We start from the raw sequence: 14837 nt of genomic DNA on the forward strand, positions 1-14837 counted from the left end.
TGCGTCCTAAGTGGACAGTTTAATTTCACAGAAGTGTGATTGACTTGGAGCTACGTTGTGTTGTTCCCTTTTTTTTTTGAGCAGTATATTATCGCAGTTATTGCGAGCTTCTACTGGGAATAGTTCTTGCAGTCCTCCTGAAGCGGTGAACGCACGACTAGGTTAATGTCTTTTGCATTGTGTTAAAAATTGCACAAAAACATGTCAACTTTGCAGACGGTACGGCTTTTCTCATCCGCATCCCATCCACCCTATATGCCTTAATCTTCTCTAATTTTGTTTCTTTTTCTTCTTTTCTCACTTCAGGAGTACAAGCGTAAGCAGATCGAGGAGCAACGACAGGCGGAGCGCCTACAGAGGCAGCTCCAGCAGGAGAGGGCCTACTTAGTGTCTCTACAACAACAGCAGCAGCAACAACAACAACAGCAACAGCAACAGCAACATCAACAGCAGCAACAGCAACATCAACAGCAGCAACAGCAGCAGCTGCAGCAGCAACAGGATGGAAGGCAAGCGGAGAAGAAACCGCTTTACCACTACAAAGATGTCATCAATCCCAATGACAAACCCGCTTGGGCTAAAGAGGTTAGTTGTGGCTCCCCAAATAGTCATGCAAGGTCTTGGATTCATATGTGGATTTTTCAGTGTTTGTCCAAATGTGAACTAATCTTTCCAGAATTGAGGAGAAGGGCTGCAGTGCTGGATATGTTATCCTCTTTGCAATTCCTCAGTTGCTAAACAAATCACATCCTGGAGGTCAAACCTAACCTACTATTTACACACCCTGTGGCCCTCTTACGATCTAGCCATATTTTTCTCAACAGATCTTGAAGTAGCGCTCCAATGAAGACAAAATGGAGGATTGCACTCATGAGATTTGACATCTGAATGTGTTGCTTGTGTGTCCATTTTTCTGTGGCTTACCCTCCTCTGACTCTGACTTCTAGGTACCCAAGCAGCAGCATGTTCACGGTAACCCACCCAGCTCCCACCTACGATATCACCAGTCTTTCAACCAACCAGTCTCCGCCTCCCATGGCCAACCCAGAGCACAAGCCCCTAGACGAACCCCATCCCACGGTGCCCAGCTCCCCATTATCCGCATTTCACTAGATCCCATGGAGCCCCTAGATCCCGGGCTCAAGCAGGAGATAAGTCAGCAGGTCAGAGAGTTTAGGGCCAAGAAACTTAGTCAGAGAGGGCACAGCTCAGGACCCTATCAGGAGCAAAATCAAGCTGCAGGTAAAGGACCCAGCAAGACCCAGAAAGAACATCCCGGTCAAATTCCAGCGGGCCAGCCGAATACAGCGCAGAACGCGTATCCTCTCGGGCCCAGTAATCAAAAAGAGAAACCTAGAGGCAGACCGCTCTCTGCACCCAATCAGGCTGGCATGCAGGGTTTGGGGTCTTCAGAACCAACCGGTAAAGCCCCAGTATCTCATCCGGTGTCCCAAGGACAGGTCCAGAAGCTGCAGGCTGGACCAGTCAAACTGGTTAGTGGTACTCCCCGTGCCAGATCGCACTCACCCAAATGTAGAATAGATGTAGAAGTAGAACCAAAATACCAGAGAGGATGGCAAGAAAAAATGAGGCCAGCCAACGGCAATTTATTGCTGACGGTACCTTCATACGATGAGGTCGATTTGCGTGACCCCATCGGTCCCCTCTCTCTTTCCCTCCCTCAAAATGCTTTTTGGTCCGCCCTACCAAGAAAAAGGAGCTCCTACGCATTTGGTTCCGACACTAGCAATATTCTTGAAATTCCCGACAACAAGCCCCAACCTTTCCCTCCCTACAATTTGTGCAAAAGTACTGGGAGTTTGTGCGACATGCTTAGTCGCTCTGCCCCAGGAGCTGTACTTTCGCTTTGCTTAAACGCGAGCTATCTAAAATGTAGTCGAGCCTCCGAGCGTTCGGGATCCAACTCTCCAACTTCTTGGATGGGCCTTTCTCATTCCCAAATCTCCAAACACCATCTTCATCGTCCCCCCGATTCCCTTTCCCTTGGGACCACTCCCAATGACCATATGGACCACGTGGCCTGCAAACAGTCTCCTACTTCAGACGCTATCTTCCGACTCTCTCCTACACGAGGCTTCCCCGATACCCTTTTTGATCACTAACAGATGCACTAGGTTTATATACACTCACAAACACCCGCCCACACAACACATGAACTTCTATATTTGTGACTGGAATAATTTCTCTCCCAGCTCTTAACCTCGACATTATCTAATATCGTCATGGTTATCGGTGCCAAGCGAATCCCAAACATTGATCCGAGGCGGCTCAGGTTTGAACAACCTCGATGGTAGATGTAAACTCTCATACGAAAAATAAGAGGAAAAATATTTTTGATGCTCTTGTGACGGATTGGGTTTCAGTACAATGCCAATTGTTCTTTTAGTCTGATTGTTGGGAGGTCTAACCCGCTGCTTCCAGAGAAGTGGTGAGTCTGCAAGTGATGCTAAAATCTGGCAGGAAGTGAGGGAGTCCTCCAACTGGCCGTGATATTATAAGATCAGTCGAATGGCGCTGTGGCTCGGACTGCTAGCCCACCCTGTGTGTCCTTCGTGTTTGTACTTTGGCTGTGTCTTTGTAATGTCTTGTTAATAAGGTTACTTTATATAATCTTGTTTGTGTTGCCATTTTTTTCTTCAATAGCCATTTCTCCCGCTCCCACAAGAGGCCCTGCCTTTTGCCGAGCCAAAGTTGTAATTAAGAATCTTCTTAATCTTTCCTGTCTGGTTAAATTCCATGGTTCGATAAGAATGAAAAAAAAAAAAAAGCTGATAATTATATATGACAGCGAACCTAAAGACAAATGTGATCAAGGCTATCAACACAACCGTAGTTCAAATTTGCCCACTTACTTATGAATGGATTCCACCTCTTGATTTAGATTTGATTTGAAGTGGAGGTTGTCAGTCATCCAGATCGTGGTTAATTCTTGTCAAAATCATCTTCTCATAGCAACTGGGCTTGATTTTGAAAGCATGTGCACGTATCCATACAGCGATCAAACATTTCAATTATTCCTCATAAATATAGAAGTACAAACATATATTTCACGTTACACATCACATTTTCTTAATCATTGCAACTCCTGAACGGATTTCAGTTTTATCGAAAATATCCCCCACTCGTACTAAGGTGAAGTTTCACCCGGATCCGAGAGTAGCTCAGTTCCAACCCGACGACAGCGGTCCGTCTTTCCAGCATCTTTGTCGCTCGTACCATCCAGTGGCCCAAATTCACAAAAGCAAGCCCCCCTTCCTAGATATATTCATGAAGACGTCACCGGGGAAACCTATGCATCCCAACTTCACTTTAGGTCAGTTAACCAGTCAAACTCGTACCAAATTGGTGATGGGTGCTGGCCGAATGGTGGCGGGATCCCTCACGGAACCCCGAATCCGCAGAGGACGGGGTTTTCATTCCTCATCTTTTTCTTCATCCTTTGCCAGTGTAGATGCAACACCGGTTGCATAGAGCTTTTCTTAAGAAAAAAAAAAAAATCTGTGCCATGGCAGGAAAGAGTTTTTGGATGGAGCAAAGACAATAAATACATTACGGACATATAAAGAGCTGCCACCCAAAGGTTTTTTTCTTCCCTGGCAAGATTTTGTTTTTCATGGATTTAACATATTCATTAAAAACAGGCTCTTGTAATTTGATCGACAGCTGCGCTAACCTCTTCTAGCCTCCACAGAAACAACATCTACTGTCCTGATGTTGATCGCAGCGGGAACTCTCTTCGATCTGTGTTTCCCTCCCTTTGGTTCTTCAGCGTTCCTCGCCGTCTGTTTCCATCCGTCGGTAGCTTCCTCGATCCCGAATTAACAACTAACGATGCAGCCGTTTTCTCTTTTTCTGCTTCCGTAGCGGTTGTAGCTGACCTGATCAGTAGCGTCATCGTAGACGACTCCCACGCGAGTCAAAACACAGATCAATAATACAACTAGCTTATTACTTCATGTGATTTTACAGAAAAGCCTTTCAAGGGGTCGGTACTCATTGCACCCAGATGTTTACCTGCAAGCTTTTGACACTGTGCTCTGCTGAGCCATGACTCAAACCTCCACTTAACATTGAGTGGATTGTTTAGAAAGGAAAAGTGTGATTTGGACAGCTGGGAGGCTTCACTCACTGCACACCGGATAATCGGATAATCTGATTATACTGGCCAGAGGAGCTCGCCGCCTTACGCAGCATGCATCGCCAATGATGCTCGCACACTCTCCCACGTAGACGGTCACCGTATACCGGTGTACGCCCATGCCCGTCCTCAATTCCATTATATCGGTTTGAAGTTTGCTAAAATAACAAGTCGCAGCTCCTGGCTACATGCAAACCCGGCAGGTATTCCCACTCCTGAAATGCATGTGAAGATAGTATAAACCACTTACCTGGCGTGTCAGACAAGCAGGTGAAATATCGTTTGATTCTTTTGCATTTGCATGGCTGTCAGTCAGGATTTTGATTATTGTGTGCAAAGTGAGGCCTCCAGTTCACAGCATTTGTGTATTTGTGAATGACAAAATAAAAAAAAGGCATTATAGGGGGTAACACATATAGATATATTCATTTCTGTGATGGATTTGACTCACGTTCTGGTCATATGTCAACGGTAGGGTTTTTTTTCGCTGTGCAGAGCTACAATGTCGAGGGTTTTTTCGGTGGCGTCGGAGCAGCAAGCGAATCCGAGCTGGTGATGCATTGTGTCGCCTGCCGGGCTTTTTCAGTGACAGTAGTCTGTGACGTGTCACAGGTGGAGGAACGATCTAAGCTGAACAGGCAAAGCTCTCCGGCGCTGCAGCACAAAGTGTCCAACCGCATCTCCGACCCCTCCCTCCCTCCCCGCTCAGAGTCCTTCAGCAGCGGGGGCATGCAGCCTGCCCGAACCCCACCCATCCACCGTTCCATCGAACCGCAGGTGTGTGCGCGTGTGTCGGGGTGTGCGCATACCCGTGCGCATGCGAGATAAAAAAAAAAAAAAAAAAGTGTTTTTTTTTTTTTTTATGTTTCTCTAACCATCTGGATTTTTTTTTAAAACCTTTTGTTTCTTCAACCTCTTTTATCTTTTCGCTCCGTTTTGATCAACTCGAAATCACATTCCGACTAATCCACTTTTTTCATTTTGTGCAAGAATGATATTCAAGGTTAACGTTAACCCAGCTGTCTGTCTGCTTCCCGGCAGAATGATGCAAATTATTTCCTTTTGAATTAAACCCTGTTCTCCCGCTGGCGCTCGGTTGTTGTTTTTTGGTTCAGTAGCCTAGAATTCTTACGTAATCAAGAACAAACATGAAGGATGTCACAGCAGAAACCCTGTTAAACCCCGAATATTTGGAGAATTCACCCAACATTGGCTCTGCCCTCACCTGATTTGAATGCACCAGTGCCTTACGCGCTACCAGTGCCTTACGCTTTACCAGAGCCCGACACTTTTCGGTAAAGCAACGTTATTTTGCTTTGATTTCCCAGGAATGCTACAAACTGAAGGCGCATTTGTGCTTATCATTCTTAATAATAAGCAGCATTTTTAGCAGGTCCTCCCTTTCTTTCACCATCTCTGCTGTCACCTTCTCTCTTCTTTTGGTCTAACCTCACTGTCTTCTACTGCTAATACTTCATTTCTGCCTCTTTCCAACCATTAATAATATCTTGGTACCCACAAACCGCAACCTATTCCTTGTTAATTGTCATCTTTTCCTCCGCCCCGTCCACAGATGGCTCATCTTGTCCCGGTGAAAACCCACTCCAGCTCTATGTCCGGCTCTCAGTCACTGCAGGATCAGTCGGGTTCAGCTCTGAGTGAGGGCGTCGGCCTCAGCTCACCGAGGCACGAGATGCCCCGCCAAAACTCGGATCCCACCTCTGACACCCCGACGCCCCCGGTTCGTATAATTGGCCGCGAGGAACGGGAACGGGATCGCGAACGAGACAGGGACAAGGATCGGGACAGAACTGCCTGGCTGAGAGAGGAAGACATGCCACCCAAGGTGACATACATGATGTCATAATTTATTTCATGACTTCTAACAAATTATATAGTCAAGCACCCCAGCTTTTTTTCGTCATGACGATAGACAGGAACATAAAAACAGTACGAGCGTTTTGCAAAACTAATTCCACGGGGCGATTACATAGTACGTGGCTCTGTGCTCTGCAGACATACTCAGATGTCACTGACTACCTTGATATCGATGATTCAATGGCGCCATGTTTCTTTTGGACGTTTTTAATGTTTAATATGATCACCAAGGTGTTAATCTAAGATGGGGATGGGCGACCTTTAACACTCAGAGCCATTTGGACCTGTTTCCCAGAAAACAGCGGGAGGCACACAACCCTTTTAAAATTTAAAATGATTTAACGCGGCAATTTTTTTTTTTTTTTTTGCCTTCATGCTATATTTGAGTTTTTAATTTTTATTTTAAATCCGTGAACAACTGCAGAGAAAACTAAATTACATTTCTGCATGCAACAAAACAGTTTAAACTCTGGAAAAAAAAAAGATGTGGGGTTGAATTTACTTTTAAGCAAAATACTCAAAATGCCGTCCTGTCTCTGTCGCATGCAGAAAGAGCGACAAAAATATTTGAACACGTTTTATTTAGATGTTACAAGATTGCCCTCTTCAAATTTAAAATTACATATAAAAAAGAAAAAAATAAAATAAAATACTTTTTAATTAAACACCGGTTAATTATTTTCAAAAGCCACAGGGAGACGCATCAAGAGGGAGACAAACTGGAAATTGTCAATTTTTCTGCTTTTGTGTGTGTGTGTGCGTGTGTGTGTGTGTGTGTGTATTTGTGTGTGTGTGTGCGCTTAGGTACCTCAAAGAACCACTTCCATCTCCCCAGCCTTGGTCAGGAAGAACTCACCTAATGGGGGAATGGGTTCGGGCCCTCGCGCAGGCTCTCAGCTCATACGGGCAAGGTAAGGTTCTTGTTATTCTCTTGAATCCAGCTGTAAAACACCAACGCCTGTGAGTTTGAGCTGCCTTGTCCGTTTGTATGAGATATGTTCAATGTGTTCCGTCACCGATCATCCTACGATTAAAACGGATTAAATCGCGGCGGAGCTTCTGACTGTTCAAATTTATAGTGACTATTTCAGCGTTTCAGAAATCTAAAATTGTGCGTTGTCGAGCTGCTGCCGGACAGTGACTGCCTTGCAGTTTATTTACTCCGCCGCCTTCCATATTAGTCACGTTACTGCGGAACAGTAAACCAAAATGGTTGACGGCTGGATTTCACTTTGATTAAAACGCTTCCTAACCATGAGCACATACTGCGAACAGACAAACGTCATTTCCAGCCAATTGTTACTCCTCTAATTTAACATTTGGTCGAGAAATGAAGCGTAATTCTCGTATACATTTCTAGTCGTATTTGTGGAAGGGCAGAGTTTCAACCTGGGAATAGTGCTCACTTTTCAGTTGCGAAAATTCATACTGCAGATTTTAAATGGCATATCGGAAACTGAAACTTACATGATGAGAAAGGGAAATGAATTATATGTTCTAGTAACCCGGACCTGAGACGCTCGGAGCTCTCTCTGGACGCCATGCTGCAGAGAACCTCCTCCAACTCATCGTCCTCCTCCTCCCCTTCGTCTCAGGGAGGCTCGGCCGAGCGGAGAGGTCAGACGCTCACCCGCACACTCCGAAAACAACATTAATTTCCCTTTGCAAACTTACACACAGCTATTCTGCCAGTAACAAATACACGCAGATTGGTCACGCGTGTTCCCGTATCCACGCGCACGCGAGGAGAAAGCGCCGTCGGGCTTAAAGTGCTTCGGCAAGTTTCAGAGCCTATCAGTAGGACACGTCAATCGCAGTTCTGCTCCGATCAACCCGTCTGATTTGCCCCGTTACTCGCAGCCTCCGGAGAGGTAGAAGAGGGGGAAATGAATGAGGGAGATAGAGAGGAGTGTCGAAGGATGTGTCAAACAAAAGGCCAGAGGGATATATGAGATATGCCAGGGCTTCTCCTTGAGAAGCATGTGGCTCAGTGAGAGAGAACGGGGTCGAGGGTTCGGATGGACGGACAGCTTCGCCTTCATCTTGCGGGAGTGTAATTACTATTTCACGGGCATATTTTTTAAAAGGTCGATCGGTAGCAATCGCTCAGTCGAGCCCGGGGAAAATACAACACGACATCGGCAGAAATGAAAACAGATCCATATACCTGACACCATTGTATACCATTATACCTATATTATACATATATATTCACCCATCTATTTATTGAAATGTTCCTAATTTGATGCTGCTACCCCTTGTGCCCCCCAGTTGACAAGTTAAGTTTTTTTCTGATTCTGATATAGGTGTGATAGACCATCTACGTAGCATTATTCATAGGAATAGAAAATTATTAATTATATTATTATTATTATTATTATTATTATTATTATTATATATAAAATTATATTATATATATAATATATAATATATATTATATATATGATTATTTTATTTATGTTTTATTATAATTATTCATATGTAATTCAGCTTTTTCTTCAAATTATTGATTCTATTGAAATCTAAATATTGATTTGAATCAAATTCAAGATATATTACCTCTGAATAAGCGCATTTTTTGAATTAGTCAATAAAAGATGTTCATGGGGAAAACGTGAACGTTATATAGGTTAATATATGATTTCTCTCACGTTAAGAGAATCATTTTGGTTGTAAAATTGTCACGGTCACTGTAATTGCTTTTAGGAGTTCCAGCATTTGACAGCCAACCCTCTGGCGCACACACCCCGCGAGTGTAAACACAAATGTCTTGCACTCAAATTGGCTGCAAAGTAGACGTTTTTGCCCCAAAAAAGACAACATCATACAATACTTACAATGTATGTGCAACAACATTATGTAATGCAACTGTTTACGATTCTTTATGGCTTGGTGACATTTATACTTCTGCTGTTAGAGAAGAATGATAATTTCCATTTCATCCAAAATAACACATTAAGTATTTAAAAAGCGGCAAAGTAGATGTGAAGTGTGCAGACGTAAAACCGTGAATAAGTCATTTGAGTTGATGATTTTTTTATTAGCGTGTTACCATGTTTCGTTTTTTTTTTGTTTTTTTTTTCCCATGTATGTAGGTCAAATATTTCACTGCTTCTTCTTCTGATAGGTCAAATCAAACAGGAAGGATCTCCACCCGCAGCCAATCAGGAATCAAAACCCAAACAGGAGGAGGGCCGTGAATCAGCCAGACCCAGCAGACCTGCAGTGAGTCACACCGCACACACAGATGCGGACACATACGTGCACGCGCGCGCCCACACACACACACACACACACACACAGTCTGTCCCGAAAGAGCCTCTATGAGCCCTGTGCTCCTTTTCTCTGCTATTCATCTCTTTCTGTCTTTCTCCTTCCATTCTTCAGAGCTATAAGAAAGCCATAGATGAGGTTAGTGACACTTGAGCCCGTTTTCCTTTATCTTAGAATCCCTTTGCCTCAGTTTTCAGAACCCCCCCCCCCGGCATGGTGGAGCTAGTGGGTCTCACAAGATGGCCACTTTTCATTTTAACTTTAAAATATGGCCGTGGCAGTGCACGAGTGCATCTACACAACTACCTGAGAGTGTGTGTGTGTGTGGATTCAAAGGTGTGTGTGTGTAGATATGCATGCGTGTGATGGGCGGGAGGGTATGTGTGACCTGTACTGCCAAACACCAGATTTTTTTCTGAATATCTTCTGTTTTTTTTTTTTTTTGTTGTTGTTGTTGTTGTTGTCACGGTTACTGGTCAGGAGGAGCTGGTAAGCCCACCGTGTATGACAGTCTTCCCACCTGTCTGCATGATTTGGTCTGATCCCTCGGGCGGGCGGGATGGAGAAAGGGGGGTTCGGAGGAACCGGGGAGGGACGTCGGCATGAGAGAAGAGGGTTTACCGATTGATGGTGAACTCCGGCTGTCCATCAAGCCCAATTGCCCTTCTTCTTTATACACATGACCTTCAGTTCCAAAGTAATATTTGCTCTGGAGTGCATAAAAAGTGCTGATCTGTGATCGCTCCGGATGTGTGATCAGCGAAGCTGCTCTTCAAAACCGGGAGAGGCGGGCGGGTGGTTTCGGGGATCCCAGATAAGCACTTTTGTTCTGTGAAACCTACGTCTGCTGCCCCGGATGTATGCGTGGCAACAAACCAGTTGTCCCCTTGCTATGATGCCAATGGTTTGTCCCTCTTTCTGCTCCGGTTGTCCTTATTCGTAACAACGTTTTCAAACTTCTCAAGCAACAGTGGGGGGGAAATGCAGACGAACTTAATGACTTTGCCTCCTCTTTTTCCTGTTTTGTCTTTTTTTTTTTTTTTTCCTCTTCCAGGACCTCAGCGCGCTGGCGAAGGAACTCCGAGAGCTGAGGGTAGAGGAGGGAAGCAGGCCTCCAGTCAAAGTAGGTTTTGGTTTGATGATCGCCCACAGGTACCAGTGTGTCGATGAAACATCAAATGTATTAAAAGTAATTTTACGTTGAAAGAGAAATACGGTGGAATATATGCGCACCTTCACCCGATCATCACTTTGTTTACTATGTATGGTTTTATTTGTCTCATTTGCCTCATCTGTGCACTATCTCGCCAATTATATTCCTCTTGTAGATGATTACAAGATCATATTACAAGATGTAACGGTCAAGCAGAACTAAAACCCTTGTGCGGTGAACATACTTGTTCAATGAAAATGACTCTGAATAAACTAACTAAAAGGGGATTATTTCACGTCTGCCAAGATTTCTGTGAATAAACAATCCCAAAAGAAGCTGACTCCGGCATCCTTTCCCACCTTTCTTGTTTTTTTTCCCTCTTCCTCGGCAGTGAGACATTTACTCCTTTTATCAAAATTGCTGAAAGGGAGTGATCGGGATGTCGCACATCAGGTCCGCAGAGGGGTTTTTCAAAATTTCGGCAAAGTCCTCGGCGGAAGTTTTAAGCAGATATCGGCCGTTTAAAGCATTCCTCGGCTGTACGGCGGCAGGGAGGGGAAATCCTGGTTTAAAACTGAGCAGCTGGTGTGGCTCATTAATCCCCCAGATTCCTGCCTAATGTCTGCGAGGGGTCAGATCCCAAATACAGCATGTATCAAAAAGCCTCCAGATTAATCTCGAGCCATAGGCTAAGAACAAAATCTCTCGAATTTGAGAGCAAATGCAATTATTCTGACCAGCGCCCCCCAGCGTTTTGGTTGTCTTGACCTTTTTTTGAACTTACGCTAATACCGATGGAGACGTGACGTAGATGTTAGATATGGCAAGTTGCACTTCTCTTTTTCATCGCAGACTGAATATCTCACTTCCGTTCAAGGATTCCAGACTTTTATTGTCGTTACGCAGTGTGCAACGAAATTTAGAGATAGCGGCTCTCAGCTTCAGTGGAATCAAAAAACAACCTTAAAAAGCAGGACACGGCCCAATAATACAACAATAGCAGCATCTCTGGGTTACAGATATATGATATAAGACAAAAATATAAATAACATCTAGAATAATAAATAGATAAATATGTAGAAAATAAAAACTGAAGTGGAAAAGTGATTAAAAAAAGGGTTTATTGCACTGAACTGTATGAAAAGTGTTCAAGCTCGTGCTGTATTTTGTGAATTTAGGGGTAAAAAATGTGCAATGTGATTTTACTTACACTGCGTTTTATTTGTTTTACTTTTATTCATCTTTTTTTTTTTTTTTTAATTTTAATTCTGTTCCTCAGTATGACTATGAAACGGCAACAATGCTCCATTTGTTGTTTGTTTCTAAATCCTCGCATAATCGCAGCTGATTTTATGCTTGTCGCTTTCTGACGAAGGTGACCGACTACTCGTCCTCCAGCGAAGAATCGGAGAGCAGCGACGAAGACGGGGAGACGGTGGGGCACGATGGCACCGTCGCCGTTAGTGACATCCCCCGCATCATGTGAGTTATCATTTTTGCTTTTTCTTTTTTTTTTTGGGACGGCCGATCTTGTCTGTTTTTATTTGCGTTTTGGGATACGCACGTCCGTGAAATATGCATCCTGCCAGCAGCGCCTCAGCCTAGTTGGGCCGAATTGCTTTGTGAATAATTTGTTTGTGAGGATTTGTTATGTATGTATGTATGTGTGTGTGTGTGTGTGTGTGTGTGTGTTTGTGTGCCACAGGCCAGCAGTGCAGAGCAGCAATGAGTCGTACGGAGGGCTGACAGATGACTCTCTGGGAGATGCCTACAATAGCTCCAAGGACGGAACTCTGGTGATGAGAGAGGTGATGAATGTTAATGCACACACAAGTCGTATCGCTGCGGAGGTATAAGAATGTGAACTGAGTGTAAAAATACTATTCCTATTTTTTATTATACTATTAAAAAAAGGATGTTACGCACTTTATAAAGTTATGAACTAATAAAACCTGCTCAGTCGAGGCCAGGGGTTGACTATATAAGTGTGTTGAAGACCTGGAGGGAGCAGATTTGAGACCGTAGTCCCACCACTGCGCTGGTGAGTTATCATACCTGTCGATATGCGCTACTTAGCATTTCTGCGCAACAAAGATACTTCGGTTACGACGCCTCGGTCAGGTTTTGGCCGAGCGGCTACTCATTTTTCTGGGTATACACGCAAGACCAGTTTAGTTTAGGTCATAACTTTGGTTTGGACCATGGAGAATGTGGTCCTGAAACTTCTTTCAATGGTACTTGAGCTCCGGAGTTACCGAACCTTTGGTGAGAATCGACGCTCGTTTTTAAATCATCTTCCTAAAGCATAAATTCCCGTTGAGCTTGTACACCGTGAACTATCCGGGGGGGGGGGGGGGGGGGGGGGGACTTTTTACAACCTCAGCAGTTATTATAAATTAGAGGTCCCCGGTTAATGCTAGTTCTCTGCACGCTCCAATGAAAAAAGGAATGCCGACAGTTCCATAAAGGGATTAGGCTCTAAGAGGAACTAATGCACACAACAAGGAGTGAAAGTACTAAATCAGGTGTGCAGTGGATGAGTTGGCAGGCGGATATGTGGTCAGCTTTCTGCAAAGCTATGGATTGGACTTTTTTTTCAAATGAAGCACCTTGGGCGAATCTTGAATAGGTACAGGGCGACTAAAGTATTTTGCTTCTCCATCACATCCGTATTCCGGTTCTCCTCGGCCATTTTCGACGTCACATCTTCTCTTCCCTTGTGTTTCCACGCTCGCCTTCCCACAACGCCCCGCCAGGCAGAGGAGAGGAGGAGAGGCGGTCACGCAGAGAGCAATGGATTCGGGAATCACAGTCACCACGGTAACTTGCCGGACCTGGTGCAGCAGAGCAACTCCCCCTCGGCCACGCCCACGGCCCTGCAGGAACTGGGTGAAATGGCTGAGGTTAGATACTCCGACACACCTTTGACCCAAGCCAGTGAATCATAAAATAACGTCAGAAGGGACATGATGAATTACCGTAATTTCCAGAATATTGAGCTCGCCTGAATATAGATATAATATGAAAATAAATGCAATAATATATGTGTACATATAGGGGCTGCACTTGTCTATAAGCCGCAGCTGTCCATGTTGTAGCATGAGATATATAGCGTAATTTCCGGACTATTGAGCGCACTTCAATATAAGCCGCACCGGCTAGCCGATCGCTATCTTGGGCTTCCTCCAGCGCACTAAAACCGTCAAAGTCGTCGTCTTCGGTGTCGGAGTTGAACGGGCTAAGAATTTCCTGGTCATTTCATCGGTCCGATGAGGCGAGGAGAAATGTTTTAGCGGCGTAAAGCTCGTTAGCCCTCCCCCCAAAAAGTCGATATATTAGCCGGAGCGTTGTTTACGTGAAAAAAGTCGCGGCTTATCGTCCGGAAATTACGGTACAAAGAAAGATGTTACACAGAAGCATTTTTTGAACTCTTAATTAAGTACATGCATCCACAAATATGTACTGGAATTTTTTTTTTTTTTTTTTTTTCCGAACACTGCCTGTAACACGGCTGATGAAAAAGATTAATTCTATATAACCCATGAAAAGTCCGTCCATCCATCTGTTTTCGATCCCCATTCTACTCCAGCTGATCGCTATCTTTGTCTTCCTGCCGCGAACTAAAACCGCTAAAGTTGTCTTCTTCGATGTCGCAATTGAACGGCCGGGGGAATTTCATGGTAATCTCATCGGCCCGATGTGACGAGGCTAAATGTTTTGGCGGCGTGAAGCTCGTTAGCCCAGAATAATCCATAAATCAGCCGCATCGTTGTTTCAGCTGTAGTGTTGGAGAAAAAGTAGCGGCTTATAGTCTGGAAATTACAGTGCTGTCAATCCCTAGCCAAGGAGTTGTAATGGTGATGGAGTAAATGTGAATTTAAGCGTGAGATGGGATTTAAATTGTGTCTCGCTGTCCGATAGTTTGGTTTGGCCGGATCCAAAGCATCCTTCACTCCATTCGTCGACCCGCGCGTCTATCAAACCTCCCCGAGCGACAACGACGACGAGAACTCAGCCGCCGGTAAGGAAATCATATCGGATGCAGAAATGCCAACCGCCCCGACTCGCTTCGCCCTCACTAACGGTCTTACGTACGTTTCTTTTCTCCATGCGGCGCCTCAGCCATGTTTGCCAATGAACTGCTGCGGCAGGAGCAGGCCAGGCTAAACGAAGCCAGGAAAATCTCTGTGGTCAACGTCAACCCCACGAACATCAGGCCCCACAGCGACACGCCGGAGATCCGCAAATACAAGAAACGTTTCAACTCTGAGATTCTCTGTGCCGCTCTCTGGGGTAAACGTCTCAGGGATTGTTCCCAACCTTCGATAGCCTCATCCGTCCTTCTAATACAATCGTCCTCCTTGTCTATGCGTG

At 44.7% G+C, this 14837-nt stretch overlaps 1 protein-coding gene across 14 annotated transcripts in view; it reads left to right on the forward strand.

Moving 5' to 3' along the window:
• Nucleotides 1–14837, forward strand: part of tnika (TRAF2 and NCK interacting kinase a) — a 79223-nt gene that overhangs the window by 52804 nt on the left and 11582 nt on the right. For 3 of the 14 annotated variants that reach the window (XM_086156386.1, XM_086156394.1, XM_086156422.1), the window contains 14 exons: nucleotides 307–585; nucleotides 948–1493; nucleotides 4772–4936; nucleotides 5733–6005; nucleotides 6842–6948; nucleotides 7539–7654; nucleotides 9165–9262; nucleotides 9425–9448; nucleotides 10365–10433; nucleotides 11839–11945; nucleotides 12169–12271; nucleotides 13220–13366; nucleotides 14385–14484; nucleotides 14586–14756. In XM_086156386.1, coding sequence (XP_086012512.1) covers nucleotides 307–585; nucleotides 948–1493; nucleotides 4772–4936; nucleotides 5733–6005; nucleotides 6842–6948; nucleotides 7539–7654; nucleotides 9165–9262; nucleotides 9425–9448; nucleotides 10365–10433; nucleotides 11839–11945; nucleotides 12169–12271; nucleotides 13220–13366; nucleotides 14385–14484; nucleotides 14586–14756 — 2305 coding nt within the window. The remainder of the gene's footprint in view (nucleotides 1–306; nucleotides 586–947; nucleotides 1494–4771; nucleotides 4937–5732; nucleotides 6006–6841; nucleotides 6949–7538; nucleotides 7655–9164; nucleotides 9263–9424; nucleotides 9449–10364; nucleotides 10434–11838; nucleotides 11946–12168; nucleotides 12272–13219; nucleotides 13367–14384; nucleotides 14485–14585; nucleotides 14757–14837) is intronic. The other 11 variants (XM_086156431.1, XM_086156453.1, XM_086156477.1 and 8 more) reach the window with 5 other exon arrangements.

The sequence above is a fragment of the Fistularia commersonii genome, chromosome 1, assembly GCF_037954325.1.
Source record: "Fistularia commersonii isolate RoL2024-O1a breed Wild chromosome 1, RoL_Fcom_v1.0, whole genome shotgun sequence".
Taxonomy (NCBI): Eukaryota; Metazoa; Chordata; class Actinopteri; order Syngnathiformes; family Fistulariidae; genus Fistularia; species Fistularia commersonii.